At 42.9% G+C, this 24,016-nt stretch overlaps 1 protein-coding gene across 2 annotated transcripts in view; it reads right to left on the bottom strand.

Annotated features, from left to right (window-relative positions):
* Positions 1-3,342: 3,342 nt before the first annotated feature.
* Positions 3,343-24,016, bottom strand: part of AHNAK (AHNAK nucleoprotein) — a 91,079-nt gene continuing 70,405 nt past the window's right edge. For both annotated transcript variants that reach the window (XM_068115489.2, XM_078779120.1), the window contains one exon: positions 3,343-22,314. In XM_068115489.2, the coding sequence (XP_067971590.2) occupies positions 4,198-22,314 (18,117 nt within the window). In that variant the 3' untranslated portion in view covers positions 3,343-4,197. The remainder of the gene's footprint in view (positions 22,315-24,016) is intronic.

The raw sequence follows: 24,016 nt of genomic DNA, 5'->3' as shown, positions 1-24,016 counted from the left end.
AGGATCCTAGGATCCCAAGCTGGCACCCTAGCTGCTAGCCCAACACCAAGCTCAGATGGATGCTAAACTGGGTGTCACATCTGCCAGGATTTCTCCCCCCTCTACCCCTCAACCCCGATTTCCTCTCCATTCCCCACTCCCCTCTTTCCCGCCTCTCTCTTTCCCTCACTCCCCCCTCCCTCTATCTCACCCCCTCCTCTCTCTCTCTTTCCCTCACCCTCTCTTTTTCTCTCCCACCTTTCCTCACTCCCCCATCCCTCTATATCACCCCTCCTCTTTCTTTTTCTCTCCCCACCTTTCCTCACCCACCCTCCCATTATCTAACCCCTCCTCTCTCTTTACCTCACCCTCTCTTTTTCTCTCCCACCTTTCTTCACTCCCCTCCCTCTATCTCACCCCTCCTCTCTCTTTCCCCTACCCTCTCTTTTTCTCTCCCCACCTTTCCTCACTCCCCATCCCACTATATCACCCCTCCTCTTTCTTTTTCTCTCCCACCTTTCCTCACCCCCCCTCCCATTATCTCACCCCTCCTCTCTCTCTTTACCTCACCCTCTCTTTTTCTCTCCCACCTTTTCTCACTCCCCTCCCTCTATCTCACCCCTCCTCTCTCTCCCCCACCCTCTCTTTTTCTCTCCCACCTTTCTTCACTCCCCTCCCCTCGATCTCACCCTTCCTCTCTCTCCACCCACCCTCTTTTTCTCTCCCACCTTTCCTCACTCCCCCTCCCTCTATCTCACCCCACCTCTCTCTTTCCCTCACCCTCTCTTTTTCTCTCCCACCTTCCCTCACTCCCCATCCCTCGATCTCACCCTTCCTCTCTCTCCACCACCGTCTTTTTCTCTCCAACCTTTCCTCACTCCCCCTCCCTCTATCTCACCCCACCTCTCTCTTTCCCTCACCCTCTCTTTTTCTCTCCCACCTTTCCTCACTCCCCCCTCCCTCTATCTCACCCTCCTCTCTCCCCCACCCTCTCTTTTTCTCTCCTACCTTTCCTCACTCCCCCTCCCTCTATCTCACCCCTCCTCTCTCTCCCCCACCCTCTTTTTCTCTCGCTCCCACCCCCCTCCTCATACCCACTTACTCCCTTGGTATATAGCAATGTGTGGTAAGGCATCACTTCCCCCCCCCCCCCCCCCCATCTCCCTTCGTCACTCACTGCTCAATAATTGAGGTTTCTTCACGTTCACGTTACTTACAAAAAGGAAAGCTGTGTGATAAATTAGGATATGCTATTTTTGAATAGGGCTGGCAGGGCAGTTAGTCGAAGAGGTATGCACACGCATCTGTCTGTCTAGCCTGGGTTCGAATCCTGGCCCAAGCTATAAATTGTCATCCTGGTGTTTCACAGGCAAGGTGAATCATCAATGTGTGTCGTCCTTCAGATGGGACGTTAAAATGGCAAACCACTCAGCATTACCCTGGCAAGAAACAGTTTCAGCAGCAATAGTGCTCTATATAGAGTACTATGGTACATACAGTCACGTGAAAAAGTAAGTACACTCCATGTAAAGTTTTGACTTTTTCAACATATTTCAACATACAGCTATTTGATCTTCATTTCAACAATATTGATAGATAAAGGTGATATAATATAACAAATATCATGAAACATTTACATTTTGTAGTCCATTGTATAATTTAAATGAACATAAATGCAAATTTCGCATGTGGAAAAAGTAAGTACACCCCTACATTTATCACTACTTCAAATACCTAAAATTAGAATCAGGTGCACCAGCTCAGGTGCAAATGATTAGAACATAGTTAGAGAGGATCTTGGAGGAACCTGCCTTATGTAAACCTCAGACATTTCGTTTGGTTTGCTCTTTGTTGTTGAAGTGTGCGGCATCACCATGTCCAGATCAAAAGAGCTCTCTGAGGCCTTCAGAAAGAAGGTTATAGGTGCCTACGAGTCTGGGAAGGGATTTAAAAAGATCTCCAAACAATTTGAAATCGATCATTCGACTGTCCGGAAGATCATCTACAAGCGGAGAAGATTCCAAACGACTGCCAACTTGTTCAGGCCAGGCCACCCCAGCAAGTTCAGCCTGAGAGGAGACCGGAAGATGCTGAAAGAAGTCTCGAAGAACCCCAGAATGTCATCACGGGACCTACAGGTAGCTCTTGCCACTGTTGATGTCAAAGTGCACGAGTCTACCATTAGAAAGAGGCTGCACAAATTTGATCTACATGGGAGGTGTGCCAGGAGGAAACCTTTGCTGTCCAGAAGAACATCAGGGCAAGACTAAAGTTTGCCAATGAACAAGACAAAGGCAAAGACCAGCACTTCTGGAACAATGTGCTCTGGACAGATGTGTCGAATGTAGAGCTATTTGGCCACAGTACCAGAAGACATGTTTGGCGAAAACCAAAGACAGCATTTGACCACAAGAACCTGATACCAACTGTAAAGCATGGTGGTGGAAATATTATGGTTTGGGGCAGCTTTGCTGCATCAGGGCCTGGGCAGCTCACCATCATAGAATCCACTATGAATTCTTCATTGCACCAGAGGGTGCTTGAGGATAATGTGAGGCCATCTGTCGGAAAGTTGAAGCTCAACCGAAGGTGGACCTTGCAACATGACAATGACCCTAAACATACAGGTAAATCCACCAAGGAATGGCTGAAAAAGAAATAAATGGCGGGTTCTGGAATGGCCAAGTCAAAGCCCGGATCTAAATCCCATCGAGATGTTGTGGGGGGATTTGAAACGATCTGTGCATGCAAGAAACCCCTCAAACATCGCACAGCTGAAAGAATTCTGCATGGAGGAGTGGGCAAAAATTTCTCCCAGTCGATGTCAGAGACTGGCAGACAGTTATAAGAAACGCCTACTTGAGGTTGTTTCTGCCAAAGGGGGCAATACCACCGATTCGGGCCAAGGGTGTACTTACTTTTTCCACATGCGAAATTTGCATTTATGTTTATTTAAATTATACAATGGACTACAAAATGTAAATGTTTCATGATATTTGTTATATTATATCACCTTTATCTGTCAATATTGTTGAAATGAAGATCAAATAGCTGTATGTTGAAATATGTTGAAAAAGTCAAAACTTTACATGGGGTGTACTTACTTTTTCACATGACTGTATGTCATATAATGTGTGAATCAATGTTCTCTGTGCGTGGATGTGACGTGGAATACTGGACTCTCTTGGGAACAAAAGCATCCTTCAGACCAATGAGGCAAAGTGAAAGGGTTTATCCAACACCATCTCTCGTAAGCCGCTTTGAAGGTGTGTTTTATGTGCATGCATGGCACACGTGTCACATACGTATGACACAATTATACCCTTATTAAGAGCCAGTGCTTGCGGAACAAGGAAACAAAAGTCAATGGAAACAGCAAACTTTTAATTTTCATTCTGTATTCTGAAGCGTTCAAAGCATCATAGCACAAAAATATGTTTGCCAGAAACTATTTTAATCGCAAAGTATGACAATAACGATGTTTTATGGTAACATATATTTGTACTGACGTATTAAACATAACATATTTACAAGGAGTGTCTGCTTTCCTAAGTATGCAGCATTGTAGCATCGACAAGGTAGAAGGGAATTGTAATAACACTATGCTCTCCATCAAAAGGAAAAGTTGGAAAATCGAAATGCTAACATGACAATAATATCGATTTATATCGAGATACAACCTTAAATGGATAGAAGATCAATATGTTCAAAACCTTAACCATTCCTAGTGTCTGCAAAATAAAAAGATAAAATATTAGATGTAAAACACATTACTTTACATTCAAACTTTAACTTGCTCATTCCTTAAAACAAGAAATCGTAGCAAAGCTCGATAAGCAGTTGACGATATTGAACTTTGAGCCAATCAGCGGCTGCAGTTCAGAACAGCCATCATTAGTCCCATCTAATGCGAGCATAAACCTCCATTTCCATAAACAAAACTTTTACAATCACAATTCATAAGTAAATTATCAGTTAAAATATCATACAAGCAAAGCAGGAAACCAATGTATCATTTTGGTTCTATTGCAGCTCTCCGCCCGAAAATAAAAACACTTCACGGTCAACGAAAGAAAGAATGAATTCGATTCAGACATCCACACAGCATATAGAGTACAGAGAGTAACGATGTGTTCCTATATATTATTGAAAACCTGCATTTGACAAGAACAGCATGTATGCTACCAAAAGCTTGAGAGGTGAAGTATCGAGAAGTATTCACGACTTCTTTTCCTGCGGCTGCGATTGAGCTGCCCTTGTTTCTGTAGGGAAACCGAGTTGTCGCGACACGTCCAGAAAATGACCTTCCTCGCTCATCGTTTGCGTCGTGGCGTATTCTGTGCTTTGCTGGATCCTCGTGATCTTCACGCCTTCTAAAGTGCCCATGCCTCCCGCTTCTCCGCCTGAAACTGTGAGCGCAGGTGACTGGGGGTCGACGTGCCTCCTGGGACCCAGGTGCTCCACGAATGACCTCTGTTCACTCGTTGAAGAATACGTTGAGGTGGGTGACTCGTACTTGAAATGCGCTGTGCCTTCTTGATTCAGTCCCGCTGTCCCCTCTGCACTGCTCATCAGGGCCCCGCTTGGAAACTGAAATCCCATTTGTTCAAGAGATGGTGCATGTATTGAGGACTGTCCCGATTTTGAAGTTACGGAATAGCTTGACGACTGAATTTGGTACCGAGTTTCAGATGTTTTGTAAGTTGAAGTACTCACACTTGTATCACCACTTGTGCTGGACACTTTACTCTGTATTTGGCTGGTAGACGTACCACCGCTTATACGTTGGGTTCCCATTTGGATAGGAGGTGCTGCATGATGACCGGAAGTTTTGGTCGCAACTGTTGATGTTTCCACATGGGACCCAGAATGTGGATGTGGATGCAGTTCACCAGCATCAGAAATCAACTCAGTACGCGCTTTGGAGATCACAACAGAATCATCTGTGTCTCCCGAATAAGCAATGCCCCTCGTCCTATCAGCTGGAGAAACACTTGGTGCTCCATCATTGTCTGCAGGTGATGTAGCAGGATGCAAATCAATTGTTCCTTTAGGCGGAGTAAAACCAACTTTTGGAAGCTTAAACTTTGACATTTTGCTGTCATCACTCTGTTTAACATCCCAACTAGCTTCCAGATGCATCACTTGTCCGTGTTGTGAGTCTTCAGAATATTCATGCTTGGGTGATTCCGAGTCTTTTGCTTTTGTGTCGGATTTAAACTTTGGTAATTTTAATTTACCACCCATCACCTTAAAAGATGGCGTATCAGAAGACACTGATTTTTCAGATAAAGCTTCTGCATCAGGACTTTTCAATATCACGTCATCCTCAAAAGTTTCAAATGCAAAATCTGGATCTTCTACGGTTCCTTCTTGTCTCGGAGCGGACAAAACTACATCTCTTTTGGCAGTTGCCTTTCTGGCATCGTCGGCAGTTGGTGCCAAAACTTTGGCACCTGTCACTTGAAACTTGGGCATTTTTAATTTATAAGGCTGTCTCGCTGATTTCACATTGCTATCAACAGTCTTCGGCTCAGTGCTCACCTCGTGTGCCACCTTATGACTATCAATATCTACACGTGCCCTTGGAGGACTGATATCCAATTCGACCTCTGGACTGTGGACATGTGGTTCTGAAAATCCAAATTTTGGCATTATTATCTTTGGGAGTCTCGTGTGTCCATCTGTACCTTTAACATGCCCTTCTGGACTTTCAGTTCGTATTATACCTGTAGGTGTTGTCATTTCCCCTTTTGGTACATTGATATCAAATTTTGCTTGTGTTGATGTATCGAATTCCCCCTTTGAGAGGTGAATATCCGGCATTTTTACTTGTCTTTCAATGATGCGCTGTCTGGTCATCGTGGACATTATTCCCTCGGGACCTTTGACATGCATGTCCTGGCCTTCAACCTTAACATTTGATTTTGGACCACTCATATCCCCTTCAACTTTTGGTAGATAAATATCCACGCTTCCCTTTTGCTTCAGAGTTTTCGCATGAATGTTGATATCTGGAGCAGTAATCTTGGGACCAGACACGTGGAACTTGGGCATTTTCAATTTGAAAGGTTTTCCTTCTCCTTCTTCAAAGTTGGGATCAACCTCAGGACTTTTTAATTTAATTTCTGCTTCTGGAGCTTTCAGGTCAACATTAATGTCGGGAGTTTTAATTTCACCCTTTTTCAGATCTATTCCAGGTACATTCAAATCTGCTGTTGGCCCCTTGAGATCAAAATTTGATGTTTCAATTTTTGGGCCGCTAAAACTGGCCTTTGGCATTTTGAATTCTGGCGTCTTCAGTTTTTCTTCAGGAACCTTCATTTTCGCACTGGGTTCATCAAGGTCAATATCCAATTCTGGAACATTGACGTGCGCTTTGATTTTGCAGGGGGGTAGATCCATATCTTCCTTTGCCTTTTGAACTGCAATCTCTTCTATGTCAACTTTTGGTGCAGATATTTTTGGCCCAGAAATGTGGAATTTTGGCATCCTCAACTTCAGTCCCTTCCCATCTGCCTTTGGAAGGTCTGCCTCCACATCAGGGGCTTGAACCTTAGTATGTACGTCAAAGGCCGGTACATCTACATCCAGATCCATGGCAGTGTCTTCGACTTGACCTTTTGGTAATCTCGCATTCAAATTTATGTCTGGACTGTCAGCTGCGGATCCAGAAAAGCCGACTTTAGGTAATTTAATTTTGGGTTTTTTTATTTTCCCTTCACCACTTTTTACATCCACTGTGGGTCCTGTTAATTTGATTCCAATATCACCTTCAGGTGACTTTATTTCATTATCTGGGACTTTAATTTCAAAGTCACCTTGTGTTTGAAGCTCAGAAGTATTGAGGCCTTTTCCTTTGTAGGAAGAAGACTCTAATTCTGTGCTTGGCAAATGAAGATCAACTTCAGGCGTCTTGATTTTGGGTCCTGCAAAGCTGACCTTTGGTGCTCTGAATTTGGGAATCTTTATTTTTAAATCCGGCCCTTCAACTTTCACAGCAGAACTTTCCATCCCACCATCTGAAACATTCAATTCACCTTCCAATTTGGGACCTGATACATTCACATCTTCCTTGTATAAGGGTGGTGTGATGCTCCTTTCAACATCAGGAACTGAAATCTTCAGACCAATGACACTAAACTTTGGCAACTTCAGCTTCAAACCTTTCTTTTCTGCATGTGGCAAATGGACATCAATATCAGCACCTTTCACTTCACCAACAGTATCAGGAAGCTCGACATTAACACCAGGAACTTTTGGCATGTTTACATCCACCTCGAGATCAGAATGATGAATATTTGCGTTTTCTAAATTGACAGCAGGCATGGATATTCCAAATCCTCCTTCTGGCCCTTTAACATCCAATTTAGGAGATTGCATGTCAATATCTGGAGTCTTGATAATTGCTTTTATTTGAGGAGTTGACATATCAACTTTAGCTTTAGCAATGTCAACATCAATGTCTGAATCTTTAACTTTTGGTCCAGATAGGCTGACCGCAGGCATTTTCAATTTTGGCATCTTCAATCTTCCATCCGGTCCCTCCAAGTTCGCATCTGGAGGATCAATATCAATACTGAAATCTGTAACTTTCACATCACCTTCCACTTGAGGAAATGAAACATCCACATCTCCTTTGAGCTTAGGAGCTTTAAAATCCAGGTCAACATCAGGTGCAGACATCTTTGGACCAGAAAGATTGAAAGAGGGCATTTTCAACTTCAGTCCCTTTCCGTCTGCTTCAGGCAGCTCAACATCCACATCAGCACCCTTCAACTTCATGCCGATGTCTGAGTTCATCACTTTAACGTCAGGCATATCAAAATTCAAATCTCTCTTTTCGAAGCTCACATCAAGTTCTGTGCTGGGATCTTGAGGTTTTGGTGCAAAAAATCCAATCTTAGGCATTTTTATATGCGGCATTTTAAATTTACCATCAGGACCTTCAAGTTTTACATCAGGACTTGCAAATCCAATTGTTCCTCCAGGTACTTTAACATCGACCTCTGGTCTTTCAATTTCTAGATGTGGGACTTTAATATCACCCTCATACTTCGGGGCTGAGACATCAATTTCTGCTTTTTGAAGGTCTGCAGATTTAACTTTCGGTGTACTCGCTCTGACTTTTGGGAGTCTAAATTTTGGAGTTTTTATTTTTTCTTCTGTGGCAGCTAAATGTACTTCTGGTACTTGGAAATCTCCCTCAAGTTTTGGAGATTCAATGCCTCCTTCAATTTTCTGAAGTGACACGTCGACATTTTTCATCTTGGGTCGCTTTACATCTAGTTCAACATCAGGCGCAGAAAACATTGGGCCAGCTACATTAAATTTGGGCATTGTCAATTTGAATCCTTTTCCTTCTGTTTCGAGCATGCCAACATCAATGTCTGGGTCTTTCGTCTTCATGCCAATTTCAGAAGCTTTCACATCCACATTCGAATCTGGCATAACAACTTCCATGTGTCCTTCTGGCAAGCTGGCATCAAGGTCAACGTCACGGCCATGAAACTTTGGCAAAGAAAATCCAAACTTCGGTATTGTAACATCAGGCATGTTGAATTTTCCCTCAGGACCTTCGACGTGAACGTGAGGGCATTCCAGGTCAATGTTGTCTGCAATGTTAGCCTCTGCAGGTTTTACTTCGACAGTAGGAGACTTAAAATATGAACTTATTGTTGAAGTCGAAACATCGACATCAGTTTTTGAAGAATCAAAATCAATCTCTGGGGCTTTAATATTAGGTCCAGTGAGGCTGACTTTTGGAAGTTTAAATCTGTGTGCTTTTGTTTTTCCTTCTGAATCCACCAAGCAAACATTCGGTGCTTCAAGTGCAGCATCAAATTCTGGGCTTTTGATGTCTCCCTCAATGTAGGGAATTGAAATGTCAATGTCTTCTGTGAGTTTTGCCTTTTTCACATTCACATCAACAGGCAGTGAAAATTTTGTTTCTTTGATTTTCACATCTGGAGCCTTCAGATCTGCTTTTATTGTTGGTGCTAGCACATCAACTTCTCCCTTAGGGAGCTCAAAATCGATGTCTGGAGCTTTTACTTTTGGTCCAGAGAGGCTGACCTTCGGCATTTTGAATTTTGGCATCTTAAATTTCACTTCCGGTCCCTCCAAGCTTGCATCCGGAGCTTCAAAATCAACATCAGTAACTTTTACTTCCCCTTCTACATTAGAAAGTAACACGTCCACATCCTCTTTCACTTTTGGTCCTTTGAAGTTGAGGTCAACATCTGGAGGAGAAAATTTTGGGCCAGATAAATTAAACCTGGGCATCTTCACTTTGAATCCCTTTCCTGCAGCTTCCGGAAGGTCAACATCAACATCTGGGCCTTTCAATTTCATGTCAATTTCTGGAGACTTAATGTCCATCTTGGAATCAGGCATGTCAACATCAACAGTTCCTTTATGTAGGCTGGCATCAAGGTCAACATCAGGACTGTGAAACTTTGGTAAAGAAAATCCAAACCTGGGAATTGTAACATGGGGCATTTTGAATTTTCCTTCAGGACTTTCCACATTCACATCAAGCTGCTCGATATCAAGATCTCCTTTTAGCCTTTTAAATTCCATATCTGGAGCTTTGACATCAATGTCTGGTGCTTTGAAGTGCAGATCTGAAGCACTAATATCTGCTTTTAATTTTGGAGATGAAATGTCAAGTTCTGCATTTGGAATCTCAAAATCACTGATTGGCTCTTTAAACTTTGGCCCAGATAGGCCTACCTTAGGCATTCTGAATTTTGGCATCTTCAATTTCCCGTCTGCTGCCTCCATGCTCACATCAGTACCATGAAGATCAACATCTAATCCTGGTGTTTGCACATCCCCTTCCATGGAGAGAAGTGAAACATCTACCTCTCCCTTTGCCTTGGGACCTTTAAAATCAAGGTCAACGTCAGGGGCACGAAACCTAGGACTAGACACATTAAACTTGGGTAACTTCACGTTGAATCCTTTTCCATCAGTTTCAGGAAGGTCAACATGAACATCTGGGCCTTTCAACTTCATGTCAATATCTGGGGTTTTCAGATCCGCCTTCACATCAGGAACATCAAAATCAATGTTTCCTTTAGGGAAGCTGACATCACTTTCCACATTGGCACCATGAAACCTTGGTAAAGAAAACCCAAACCTAGGGATTTTCACATGGGGCATTTTGATTTTTCCCTCAGGGCTGTCGAAACTTGCATCTGGACCCTCAATGTCAAATCCTCCTTTTGGACCTTTAATGGTCAAGTCTGGAGCTTTCACATCGATATTTGGTGCCTTGATATCCACATCTGGAACCTTGAAATCCAATGCTGAACCCTTCAATTCCATGCCTGGACCTTCTGGAGTCTTGACATCGAAATGTGGAGCTTCAATATCTGCTTTTATTTGTGGAGTTGTCACATCACCTTCTGGTTTGGGGAGTACAAAATCAATGTCTGGAGTTTTTACTTTTGGTCCTGATAGACTGACCTTAGGCATTTTGAACTTTGGCATCTTAAATTTCCCTTCCGGCCCCTCCAAGCTCACGTCAGGCCCTTGAAGATCCAGATCGAAATCTGGAGCTTTAACATCACCTTCTATTTTAGGAAGTGAAACATCCACGTCTCCTTTTATCTTTGGACCTTTGAAGTCAAAGCCAATGTCAGGGGAAGAAAACTTTTGGCCAGATACATTAAACTTGGGCATCTTCACCTTAAATCCCTTTCCCTCAGCATCAGGAAGGTCAACGTCAACATCGGGGCCTGTTAACTTCATGTCAATATCTGGGGCTTTTAGATCCATGCTCACATCTGGCACATCAACGTCAACATGCCCTGTAGGCAAGCTGGCATCACTTTTCAGGTCGGGACCATGAAACTTTGGTAAAGAAAATCCAAACTTCGGGATTTTAATATGGGGCACCACGAATCTTCCCTCAGGGCCTTCATCATCCAAGTCTGGACCCTCAATATCAAGGCCTCCCTTTGGACCTCTAATGCCCAAATCAGGGGCTTTGAGATCAATATTTGGTGCTTTCATTGTCAGATCTGGAGCCTTGAGATCCACATCTGGAACATTAATGTCCACATCTGGAACCGTGATATCTGCTTTAATTTGTGGAGTTGCCACATCAACATCTGCTTTGGGGAGCTCAAAATCAATGTCTGGAGTTCGAAATTTTGACCCAGAGAGACTAACCTTCGGCATTTTGAATTTTGGCATCTTAAACTTCCCTTCTGGTCCCTCCAAACTCATATCGGGAGCATCGAGATCAACATCAAAATCTGGAGCTTTGAGTTCGCCTTCCATTTTTGGCAATGAAATGTCCACATCTCCTTTTATCTTCGGACCTTTAAGGTCAATGTTAGGGGTGGAAAACTTTGGCCCAGACACATTAAATCTTGGCATCTTCACCTTGAATCCCTTTCCTTCAGCCTCAGGAAGGTCAACATAAACATCTGGGCCTTTATGCCTCATATCAATATCTGGGGCTTCCAGATCCACGTTCACATCTGGCACATCAACATGCCCTGTCAGCAAGCTGGCATCACTTTTCATGTCAGGACCATGAAACTTTGGTATAGAAAATCCAAACTTTGGGATTTTAACTTGGGGCATTACAAATCTTCCTTCAGGGCCTTCAATACTTATATCTGGACCCTCAACATCAAGGCCTCCTTTTGGCCCTTCAACAGCCAATTCAGGAGTTTTGAGGTCAAACTGTGGTGCTTTGATATTCAGATCTGGGGTCTTCACATCCACATCAGGAAGCTTCATGTCCACTGCCGGTACCTTGATATCTGTTTTAATTAGTGGAGTTGTCACATCAACTTCTGCTTTGGGGAGCTCAAAATCGATGTCTGGAGATTTAAATTTTGGTCCAGTGAGACCAACCTTAGGCATTTTGAATTTTGGCATCTTGAACTTCCCTTCTGGTACCTCCAAACTCACATCAGGAGCTTCAACATTGACATCAAAATCTGGAGCTTTGAGATCACCTTTCATTTTTGGCAGTGAAACATCCACATCTCCTTTTATCTTCGGACCTTTCAAGTCAAGGTCAACATCAGGGGAAGAAAACTTTGGTCCAGACATGTTAAAGCTTGGCATCTTTAACTTGAATCCTTTCCCCTCAGCTTCAGGAAGGTCTACCTTTACATCCATCCCTTTCATGTCAATATCTGGAGCAGACACATCCGCATTAACATCTGGCACATGAACATCAACATGCCCTCTCTTCAAGCTGGCATCACCTTCTAGGTTAGGACCATGAAATCTCGGTAAAGAAAATCCAAACTTCGGGATTTTAACATGGGGCATAACGAATCTTTCCTCAGGGCCTTCAATACCCATATCTGGACACTCAACATCAAGGCTTCCTTTTGGACCTTTAATGCCCAAATCAGGAGCTTTGAGATCAATATTTGATCCTTCGATTTTCAGATATGGGGTCTTGACATCCACATCTGGAACCTGGATGTCGACTTCTGGAGTCTTGATAGCCACATCTGGAACCTTAATGTCTGCTTTCATTTGTGGAGTTGAAACATCAAAATCTGCTTTGGGGAGCTCAAAATCGATGTCTGGAGCTTTCATTTTTGGTGCAGTGAGACCGACTTTAGGCATTTTGAATTTTGGCATTTTAAACTTCCCTCCTGGAACCTCAAAACTCACATCAGGAGCTTCAATATCAACATCAAAATCTGGAGCTTTGAGATCTTCCATTTTCGGCAGTGAAACATCCAGATCTCCTTTTATCCCCGGACCTTTCAAGTCGAGGTCAACATCGGGGGAAGAAAACTTTGGGCCAGACATGTCAATCTTGGGCATCTTCACCTTGAATCCCTTTCCCTCAGCATCAGGAAAGTCAACGTTGACATCTGGGCCTTTCAACTTCATGTCAATATCTGGGGCTTTCACATCCACATTCACATCTGGCACATCAACATCCAAATGCCCACTTGGCAAGCTTATATCACTTTCCACATCAGGTCCATGGAACTTTGGAAGAGAAAATCCAAATTTTGGGATTTTAACATGGGGCATTTTGAACTTTCCATCAGGACCTTCTATATTGACGTCTGGACCCTCAATGTCAAACTCTCCCTTGGGCCTTTTAATTTGCAAATCTGGAGCTTTGAGATCAATAATTGGTGCCTTGATTTTCAGATCTGGTGCCTTGACATCCACATCTGGAACCCTGACATCCACATCTGGAATCTTGATGTCCACTTCGGGAACCTTGATGTCTCCTTTAAAGTGTGGTGTTGTCACATCAATGTCTGCTCTTGGTAGCTCAAAATCGATGTCTGGAGCTTTTACCTTTGGTCCAGAGAGACTGACCTTCGGCATTTTGAATTTTGGCATCTTAAATTTTGCATCTGGTCCCTCCAAACTCATATCGGGAGCTTTAATATCAACATCAAAATCTGGTCCTTTGACATCACCTTTCATTTTTGGCAATGAAACATCCACATCTCCTTTTATTTTTGGACCTTTAAAGTCAAGGTCAATATCGGGGGCAGAAAACTTTGGGCCAGACATGTCAATCTTGGGCATCTTCACCTTGAATCCCTTTCCCTCAGCATCAGGAAGGTCAACGTTGACATCTGGGCCTTTCAACTTCATGTCAATATCTGGGGCTTTCATATCCACATTCACATCTGGCACATCAACATCCAAATGCCCACTTGGCAAGCTTATATCACTTTCCACATCAGGTACATGGAACTTTGGAAGAGAAAATCCAAATTTTGGGATTTTAACATGGGGCATTTTGAACTTTCCATCAGGACCTTCTATATTGACGTCTGGACCCTCAATGTCAAGCTCTCCCTTGGGCCTTTTAATTTGCAAATCTGCAGCTTTGAGATCAATATTTGGTGCTTTGATTTTCAGATCTGGTGCCTTGACATCCACATCTGGAACCTTGATGTCTCCTTTAAAGTGTGGTGTTGTCATATCAATGTCTGCTCTTGGTAGCTCAAAATCGATGTCTGGAGCTTTTACCTTTGGTCCAGAGAGACTGACCTTCGGCATTTTGAATTTCGGCATCTTAAATTTTGCATCTGGTCCCTCCAAACTCATATCGGGAGCTTCAATATCAACATCGAAATCTGGTCCTTTGACATCGCCTTTCATTTTTGGCAATGAAACATCCACATCTCCTTTTATTTTTGGACCTTTAAAGTCAAGGTCAATGTCGGGGGCAGAAAACTTTGGGCCAAACATGTCAATCTTGGGCATCTTCACCTTGAATCCCTTTCCCTCAGCATCAGGAAGGTCAACGTTGACATCTGGGCCTTTCAACTTCATGTCAATATCTGGGGCTTTCACATCCACATTCACATCTGGCACATCAACATCCAAATGCCCACTTGGCAAGCTTATATCACTTTCCACATCAGGTCCATGGAACTTTGGAAGAGAAAATCCAAATTTTGGGATTTTAACATGGGGCATTTTGAACTTTCCATCAGGACCTTCGATATTGACGTCTGGACCCTCAATGTCAAACTCTCCCTTGGGCCTTTTAATTTGCAAATCTGGAGCTTTGAGATCAATAATTGGTGCCTTGATTTTCAGATCTGGTGCCTTGACATCCACATCGGGAACCCTGACATCCACATCTGGAACCTTGATGTCCACTTCTGGAACCTTGATGTCTCCTTTAAAGTGTGGTGTTGTCACATCAATGTCTGCTCTTGGTAACTCAAAATCGATGTCTGGAGCTTTTACCTTTGGTCCAGAGAGACTGACCTTCGGCATTTTGAATTTCGGCATCTTAAATTTTGCATCTGGTCCCTCCAAACTCATATCGGGCGCTTCAATATCAACATCAAAATCTGGTCCTTTGACATCGCCTTTCATTTTGGGCAATGAAACATCCACATCGCCTTTTATTTTTGGACCTTTAAAGTCAAGGTCAATGTCAGGGGCAGAAAACTTTGGGCCAGACATGTCAATCTTGGGCATCTTCACCTTGAATCCCTTTCCCTCAGCATCAGGAATGTCAACGTTGACATCTGGGCCTTTCAACTTCATGTCAATATCTGGGGCTTTCATATCCACATTCACATCTGGCACATCAACATCCAAATGCCCACTTGGCAAGCTTATATCACTTTCCACATCAGGTCCATCGAACTTTGGAAGAGAAAATCCAAATTTTGGGATTTTAACATGGGGCATTTTGAACTTTCCATCAGGACCTTCTATATTGACGTCTGGACCCTCAATGTCAAACTCTCCCTTGGGCCTTTTAATTTGCAAATCTGGAGCTTTGAGATCAATATTTGGTGCCTTGATTTTCAGATCTGGTGCCTTGACATCCACATCGGGAACCCTGACATCCACATCTGGAATCTTAATGTCCACTTCGGGAACCTTGATGTCTCCTTTAAAGTGTGGTGTTGTCACATCAATGTCTGCTCTTGGTAGCTCAAAATCGATGTCTGGAGCTTTTACCTTTGGTCCAGAGAGACTAAACTTCGGCATTTTGAATTTTGGCATCTTAAATTTTGCATCTGGTCCCTCCAAACTCATATCGGGAGCTTTAATATCAACATCAAAATCTGGTCCTTTGACATCACCTTTCATTTTTGGCAATGAAACATCCACATCTCCTTTTATTTTTGGACCTTTAAAGTCAAGGTCAATGTCGGGGGCAGAAAACTTTGGGCCAGACATGTCAATCTTGGGCATCTTCACCTTGAATCCCTTTCCCTCAGCATCAGGAAGGTCAACGTTGACATCTGGGCCTTTTAACTTCATGTCAATATCTGGGGCTTTCATATCCACATTCACATCTGGCACATCAACATCCAAATGCCCACTTGGCAAGCTTATATCACTTTCCACATCAGGTCCATGGAACTTTGGAAGAGAAAATCCAAATTTTGGGATTTTAACATGGGGCATTTTGAACTTTCCATCAGGACCTTCTATATTGATGTCTGGACCCTCAATGTCAAGCTCTCCCTTGGGCCTTTTAATTTGCAAATCTGCAGCTTTGAGATCAATATTTGGTGCCTTGATTTTCAGATCTGGTGCCTTGACATCCACATCTGGAACCTTGATGTCCACTTCTGGAACCTTGATGTCTCCTTTAAAGTGTGGTGTTGTCATATCAATGTCTGCTCTTGGTAGCTCAAAATCGATGTCTGGAGCTTTTACCTTTGGTCCAGAGAGACTGACCTTCGGCATTTTGAATTTCGGCATCTTAAATTTTGCATCTGGTCCCTCCAAACTCATATCAGGCGCTTCAATATCAACATCGAAATCTGGTCCTTTGACATCGCCTTTCATTTTTGGCAATGAAACATCCATATCTCCTTTCATTTTTGGACCTTTAAAGTCAACGTCAATGTCGGGGGCAGAAAACTTTGGGCCAAACATGTCAATCTTGGGCATCTTCACCTTGAATCCCTTTCCCTCAGCATCAGGAAGGTCAACGTTGACATCTGGGCCTTTCAACTTCATGTCAATATCTGGGGCTTTCATATCCACATTCACATCTGGCACATCAACATCCAAATGCCCACTTGGCAAGCTTATATCACTTTCCACATCAGGTCCATGGAACTTTGGAAGAGAAAATCCAAATTTGGGGATTTTAACATGGGGCATTTTGAACTTTCCATCAGGGCCTTCTATATTGACGTCTGGACCCTCAATGTCAAGGTCTCCCTTGGGCCCTTTAATATCCAAATCTGGAGCTTTGAGATCAATATTTGGTGCCTTGATTTTCAGATCTGGTGCCTTGACATCCACATCTGGAACCTTGATGTCCACTTCTGGAACCTTGATGTCTCCTTTAAATTGTGGTGTTGTCACATCAATGTCTGCTCTTGGTAGCTCAAAATCGATGTCTGGAGCTTTTACCTTTGGTCCAGAGAGACTGACCTTTGGCATTTTGAATTTTGGCATTTTAAATTTTGCATCTGGTCCCTCCAAACTCATATCGGGAGCTTCAATATCAACATCGAAATCTGGTCCTTTGACATCGCCTTTCATTTTTGGCAATGAAACATCCACATCTCCTTTCATTTTCAGACCTTTAAAGTCAAGGTCAATGTCAGGGGCAGAAAACTTTGGGCCAGACATGTCAATCTTGGGCATCTTCACCTTGAATCCCTTTCCCTCAGCATCAGGAAGGTCAACGTTGACATCTGGGCCTTTCAACTTCATGTCAATATCTGGGGCTTTCATATCCACATTCACATCTGGCACATCAACATCCAAATGCCCACTTGGCAAGCTTATATCGCTTTCCACATCAGGACCATGGAACTTTGGAAGAGAAAATCCAAATTTTGGAATTTTAACATGGGGCATTTTGAACTTTCCATCAGGACCTTCTATATTGACGTCTGGACCCTCAATGTCAAGCTCTCCCTTGGGCCTTTTAATTTGCAAATCTGGAGCTTTGAGATCAATATATGGTGCCTTGATTTTCAGATCTGGTGCCTTGACATCCACCTCTGGAACCTTGATGTCCACTTCTGGAACCTTGATGTCTCCTTTAAATTGTGGTGTTGTCACATCAATGTCTGCTCTTGGTAGCTCAAAATCGATGTCTGGAGCTTTTACCTTTGGTCCAGAGAGACTGACCTTCGGCATTTTGAATTTTGGCATCTTAAATTTTGCATCTGGTCCTTCCAAACTCATATCGGGCGCTTCAATATCAACATCAAAATCTGGTCCTTTGAAATCGCCTTTCATTTTGGGCAATGAAACATCTACATCGCCTTTTATTTTTGGACCTTTAAAGTCAAGGTCAATGTCAGGGGCAGGAAACTTTGGGCCAGACATGTCAATCTTGGGCATCTTCACCTTGAATCCCTTTCCCTCAGCATCAGGAATGTCAACGTTGACATCTGGGCCTTTCAACTTCATGTCAATATCTGGGGCTTTCATATCCAGATTCACATCTGGCACATCAACATCCAAATGCCCACTTGGCAAGCTTATATCACTTTCCACATCAGGACCATGGAACTTTGGAAGAGAAAATCCAAATTTTGGGATTTTAACATGGGGCATTTTGAACTTTCCATCAGGACCTTCTATATTGACGTCTGGACCCTCAATGTCAAACTCTCCCTTGGGCCTTTTAATTTGCAAATCTGGAGCTTTGAGATCAATATTTGGTGCCTTGATTTTCAGATCTGGTGCCTTGACATCCACATCTGGAACATTGATGTCCACTTCGGGAACCTTGATGTCTCCTTTAAAGTGTGGTGTTGTCACATCAATGTCTGCTCTTGGTAGCTCAAAATCGATGTCCGGAGCTTTTACCTTTGGTCCAGAGAGACTGAACTTCGGCATTTTGAATTTTGGCATCTTAAATTTTGCATCTGGTCCCTCCAAACTCATATCGGGAGCTTCAATATCAACATCAAAATCTGGTCCTTTGACATCGCCTTTCATTTTTGGAAATGAAACATCCACATCTCCTTTTATTTTTGGACCTTTAAAGTCGAGGTCAATGTCGGGGGCAGAAAACTTTGGGCCAGACATGTCAATCTTGGGCATCTTCACTTTGAATCCCTTTCCCTCAGCATCAGGAAGGTCAAGGTTGACATCTGGGCCTTTCAACTTCATGTCAATATCTGCGGCTTTCATATCCACATTCACATCTGGCACATCAACATCCAAATGCCCACTTGGCAAGCTTATATCACTTTCCACATCAGGACCATGGAACTTTGGAAGAGAAAATCCAAATTTTGGGATTTTAACATGGGGCATTTTGAACTTTCCATCAGGGCCTTCTATATTGACGACTGGACCCTCAATGTCAAGCTCTCCTTTGGGCCCTTTAATATCCAAATCTGGAGCTTTGAGATCAATATTTGGTGCCTTGATTTTCAGATCTGGTACCTTCACATCCACTTCTGGAACCCTGATGTCCACTTCTGGAACCTTGATGTCTCCTTTAAAGTGTGGTGTTGTCACATCAATGTCTGCTCTTGGTAGCTCAAAATCGATGTCTGGAGCTTTTACCTTTGGTCCAGAGAGACTGACCTTCGGCATTTTGAATTTTGGCATCTTAAATTTTGCATCTGGTCCCTCCAAATTCATATCGGGAGCTTCAATATCAACATCGAAATCTGGTCCTTTGACATCGCCTTTCATTTTTGGCAATGAAACATCCACATCTCCTTTTATTTTTGGACCTTTAAAGTCAAGGTCAATGTCGGGGGCAGAAAACTTTGGGCCAGACATGTCAATCTTGGGCATCTTCACCTTGAATCCCTTTCCCTCAGCATCAGGAAGGTCAACGTTGACATCTGGGCCTTTCAACTTCATGTCAATATCTGGGGCTTTCATATCCACATTCACATCTGGCACATCAACATCCAAATGCCCACTTGGCAAGCTTATATCGCTTTCCACATCAGGTCCATGGAACTTTGGAAGAGAAAATCCAAATTTTGGGATTTTAACATGGGGCATTTTGAACTTTCCATCAGGACCTTCTATATTGACGTCTGGACCCTCAATGTCAAGCTCTCCCTTGGGCCCTTTAATATCCAAATCAGGAGCTTTAAGATCAATATTTGGTGCCTTGATTTTCAGATCTGGTACCTTGACATCCACATCTGGAACCTTGATGTCTCCTTTAAATTGTGGTGTTGTCACATCAATGTCTGCTCTTGGTAACTCAAAATCGATGTCTGGAGCTTTTACCTTTGGTCCAGAGAGACTGACCTTCGGCATTTTGAATTTTGGCATCTTAAATTTTGCTTCTGGTCCCTCCAAACTCATATCGGGAGCTTCAATATCAACATCGAAATCTGGTCCTTTGACATCACCTTTCATTTTTGGCAATGAAACATCCACATCTCCTTTTATTTTTGGACCTTTAAAGTCAAGGTCAATGTCGGGGGCAGAAAACTTTGGGCCAGACATGTCAATCTTGGGCATCTTCACCTTGAATCCCTTTCCCTCAGCATCAGGAAGGTCAACGTTGACATCTGGGCCTTTCAACTTCATGTCAATATCTGGGGCTTTCATATCCACATTCACATCTGGCACATCAACATCCAAATGCCCACTTGGCAAGCTTATATCGCTTTCCACATCAGGTCCATGGAACTTTGGAAGAGAAAATCCAAATTTTGGGATTTTAACATGGGGCATTTTGAACTTTCCATCAGGACCTTCTATATTGACGTCTGGACCCTCAATGTCAAGCTCTCCCTTAGGCCCTTTAATATCCAAATCAGGAGCTTTAAGATCAATATTTGGTGCCTTGATTTTCAGATCTGGTACCTTGACATCCACATCTGGAACCCTGACATCCACATCTGGAACCTTGATGTCCACTTCTGGAACCTTGATGTCTCCTTTAAAGTGTGGTGTTGTCACATCAATGTCTGCTCTTGGTAACTCAAAATCGATGTCTGGAGCTTTTACCTTTGGTCCAGAGAGACTGACCTTCGGCATTTTGAATTTTGGCATCTTAAATTTTGCTTCTGGTCCCTCCAAACTCATATCGGGAGCTTCAATATCAACATCGAAATCTGGTCCTTTGACATCACCTTTCATTTTTGGCAATGAAACATCCACATCTCCTTTCATTTTTGGACCTTTAAAGTCAAGGTCAATGTCAGGGGCAGAAAACTTTGGGCCAGACATGTCAATCTTGGGCATCTTCACCTTAAATCTCTTTCCCTCAGCATCAGGAAGGTCAACGTTGACATCTGGGCCTTTCAACTTCATGTCAATATCTGGGGCTTTCATATCCACATTCACATCTGGCACATCAACATCCAAATGCCCACTTGGCAAGCTGATATCACTTTCCACATCAGGTCCATGGAACTTTGGAAGAGAAAATCCAAATTTTGGGATTTTAACATGGGGCATTTTGAACTTTCCATCAGGACCTTCTATATTGACGTCTGGACCCTCAATGTCAAGCTCTCCCTTGGGCCCTTTAATATCCAAATCTGGAGCTTTGAGATCAATATTTGGTGCCTTGATTTTCAGATCTGGTGCCTTGACATCCACATCTGGAACCCTGACATCCACATCTGGAACCTTGATGTCCACTTCTGGAACCTTGATGTCTCCTTTAAAGTGTGGTGTTGTCACATCAATGTCTGCTCTTGGTAGCTCAAAATCAATGTCTGGAGCTTTTACCTTTGGTCCAGAGAGACTGACCTTAGGCATTGTGAATTTCGGCATCTTAAATTTTGCATCTGGTCCCTCCAAACTCATATCGGGAGCTTCAATATCAACATCAAAATCTGGTCCTTTGACATCGCCTTTCATTTTTGGAAATGAAACATCCACATCTCCTTTCATTTTTGGACCTTTAAAGTCAAGGTCAATGTCAGGGGCAGAAAACTTTGGGCCAGACATGTCAATCTTGGGTATCTTCACCTTGAATCCCTTTCCCTCAGCATCAGGAAGGTCAACGTTGACATCTGGGCCTTTCAACTTCATGTCAATGTCTGGGGCTTTCATATCCACATTCACATCTGGCACATCAACATCCAAATGCCCACTTGGCAAGCTTATAATGCTTTCCACATCAGGACCATGGAACTTTGGAAAAGAAAATCCAAACTTCGGGATTTTAACATGGCGCATTTTGAACTTTCCCTCAGGGCCTTCTATATTCATGTCTGGACCCTCAATGTCAAACTCTCCTCTTGGCCCTTTAATTCCCAAATCAGGAGCGTTCAAATCAATATTTCCTGCTTTGACTTTGAGCTCTGGTGCCTTTATATCCATGTCTGGAACCTTGACATCCATCCCTGGGAACTTGATGTCCACTTCTGGAGCCTTGATATCCGCCTTAATTTGTGGAGTGGACACATCCATTTCTCCAATGTGACCCTGCAACCCACTAAGGCTGATCCTGGGTTTTCCGTTTGTCCATTCAATATCCTTAGATGGTGTTTCATGTTCAACCACAATCATTGCTCCTTCTTTAGAACCTTTCACTTGCGGTAAAGAAATATCAAGTTTTGGATTGAGTGATTCTGTTATTATTTTGAATTCTCCTTTCGCAACGTCTGTGTCCTCTGTTCCGGTAAACCTTGGTGGTGTTACATCATAACTGGCCTTTCCACTTTTTCCTTTGGACTTGCTGAAATGCCACTTTGGCATTTTAATCCTCATTTTCTTTTCCTTTGCTGCTTCACCAACAGACCTGGTTTCAGCATTGCCATCAATATTATCGCCTTGTATTTGGCTGTCATCATCATAATCAGAACTTGTCTTTGAAAACCTTAAGCTGCTTGATTTTTGTGGTTTCTTCATTTTGGGGAGTTTCGGTATTGCTAGCTCCACATTTGGTAATTCTGCTTTTCCATGCACATCTCCATACAATATCTGTTGGAAGACAGAAATGTTTGTTTATTCCAATATACATTTTTATGTCAGTGCCTGTCAATGCAATATAATTATTTTTGTAAATGTATATACAAGCGTTCACATGTGCATGTGTTTTCATGCAGTCTTGAATGTGTCATCAGTTGTTATCTCCCTTTGCGGGTTTCAAAAGGTGTAACGGAGCCCTCCCAGGTCTCAAAGTATCCACCCACGTGTGTGTGCTTAGATGGATGTGTGTGTGTGTGTGTGTGTGTGTGTGTGTGTGTGTGTGTGTGTGTGTGTGTGTGTGTGTGTGTGTGTGTAGGTACCTGTGCATATGCACACACACTTGAGCATTCAAAGATGGAGTGTTTTATTACACATAAACAACTATAAGCATACTGTGCTATAATTGTTTCCTTCCAGTTCTGGTCTGGGCACACTGGATGTCGGATCGAGCAGTTCCTGCTTCCAGTTCATCAAAGTTAAGTTTTTCATACCAGATTCGTCATGTCTTTCTGTTATATTTTTGGCCCTGTGTTGTTGTTTGTGTTTTCGTCAAATCTTCCAGTTTAAACCGTACTTTGTTTTGTTGTATCGTTGAATCCGTGTCCCTGTGGCTCTGACCTATTAGCCGAGGCCTCAGCTAAACTCATTAAACCACCGTTTAGAGGCCATTTAATGAGTTTAGCTGAGGCCTCGGCTAATAGGTCAGAGCCACAGGGACACGGATTCAACGATACAACAAAACAAAGTACGGTTTAAACTGGAAGATTTGACGAAAACACAAACAACAACACAGGGCCAAAAATATAACAGAAAGCTAAACTCAGCTAAACTCATTGGTGTGCAAAATTTGTTTGTGCTGACACCACGTGCCCCATTCTGCTTCCTTTCTCCCAAGTATTGCCCTTTCAGCTTCCTCACCTTTATCCTATTCCCTATCCTTGCTTAAAAAAAAAAAAAGTATTATAATATTTTTTCTCTCCAAAACAAAATCACAAACTCAATCTGCCTGTACTTTATTATTTATTTATCCCTTTCTTTTCTCAATATCTCTCAACTGAATCGTCATTGAATGAAACACTTCTTCCTTTAAAAGCTTTTTAAACATTTTAAAATCCTTCACTTTCCTTATTTCTATGTCAGGAACACCCCACATGTCCTTCTTCTTCATCATCATCGATTGTTCCCCTTCTTCGATCTTCTTCACTTGACTTAGTTCCCAAAACCTGTCCCACTCCTAAAAGCTTGGTCCATCAACCCTCCTCCCCCGTCTCTTACTATGTAAATGTCAAACATCTGTGGCATCTGCTCCAACAACGGTGCTAATAAAACGGACATCATCTGTTTAACAGAATACTTCCTCCCACAGAACTTTCCTGACTCCTCAGTGTTACTCAATGGATATTGTCTCCTGAGTGAGCGGGTCACTCTACCTTGGACATGCTGCTTCTACTCTGCCAACAATGGATGGAGGCCCTCAATTTCAGACATGAGATCAGGGCCGTCTCTCTAGAATATCTCGAGCATTTGATACAGTCTGGCGCCCCACTTTGCTCTCTAAACTCTCTCTGCCTAGGGCATCCAAGGCTAACTACACACATGGCTTATTGACTTCCTCTATTCTAGTAGCCAATCATCGGCTCTCATCAGAATCCTTTCATCCCGTCTTCCTGTCAATGCTGGAATGCCCCCAAGGCAGTGTTCTGGACCCAGTCCT

Source organism: Myxine glutinosa, chromosome 5 (assembly GCF_964187855.1).
Source record: "Myxine glutinosa chromosome 5, kmMyxGlut1.1, whole genome shotgun sequence".
Taxonomy (NCBI): domain Eukaryota; kingdom Metazoa; phylum Chordata; class Myxini; order Myxiniformes; family Myxinidae; genus Myxine; species Myxine glutinosa.
Note: the sequence above shows the minus strand (reverse complement) of the source record. Positions and strands in the feature narration are given on the sequence as shown.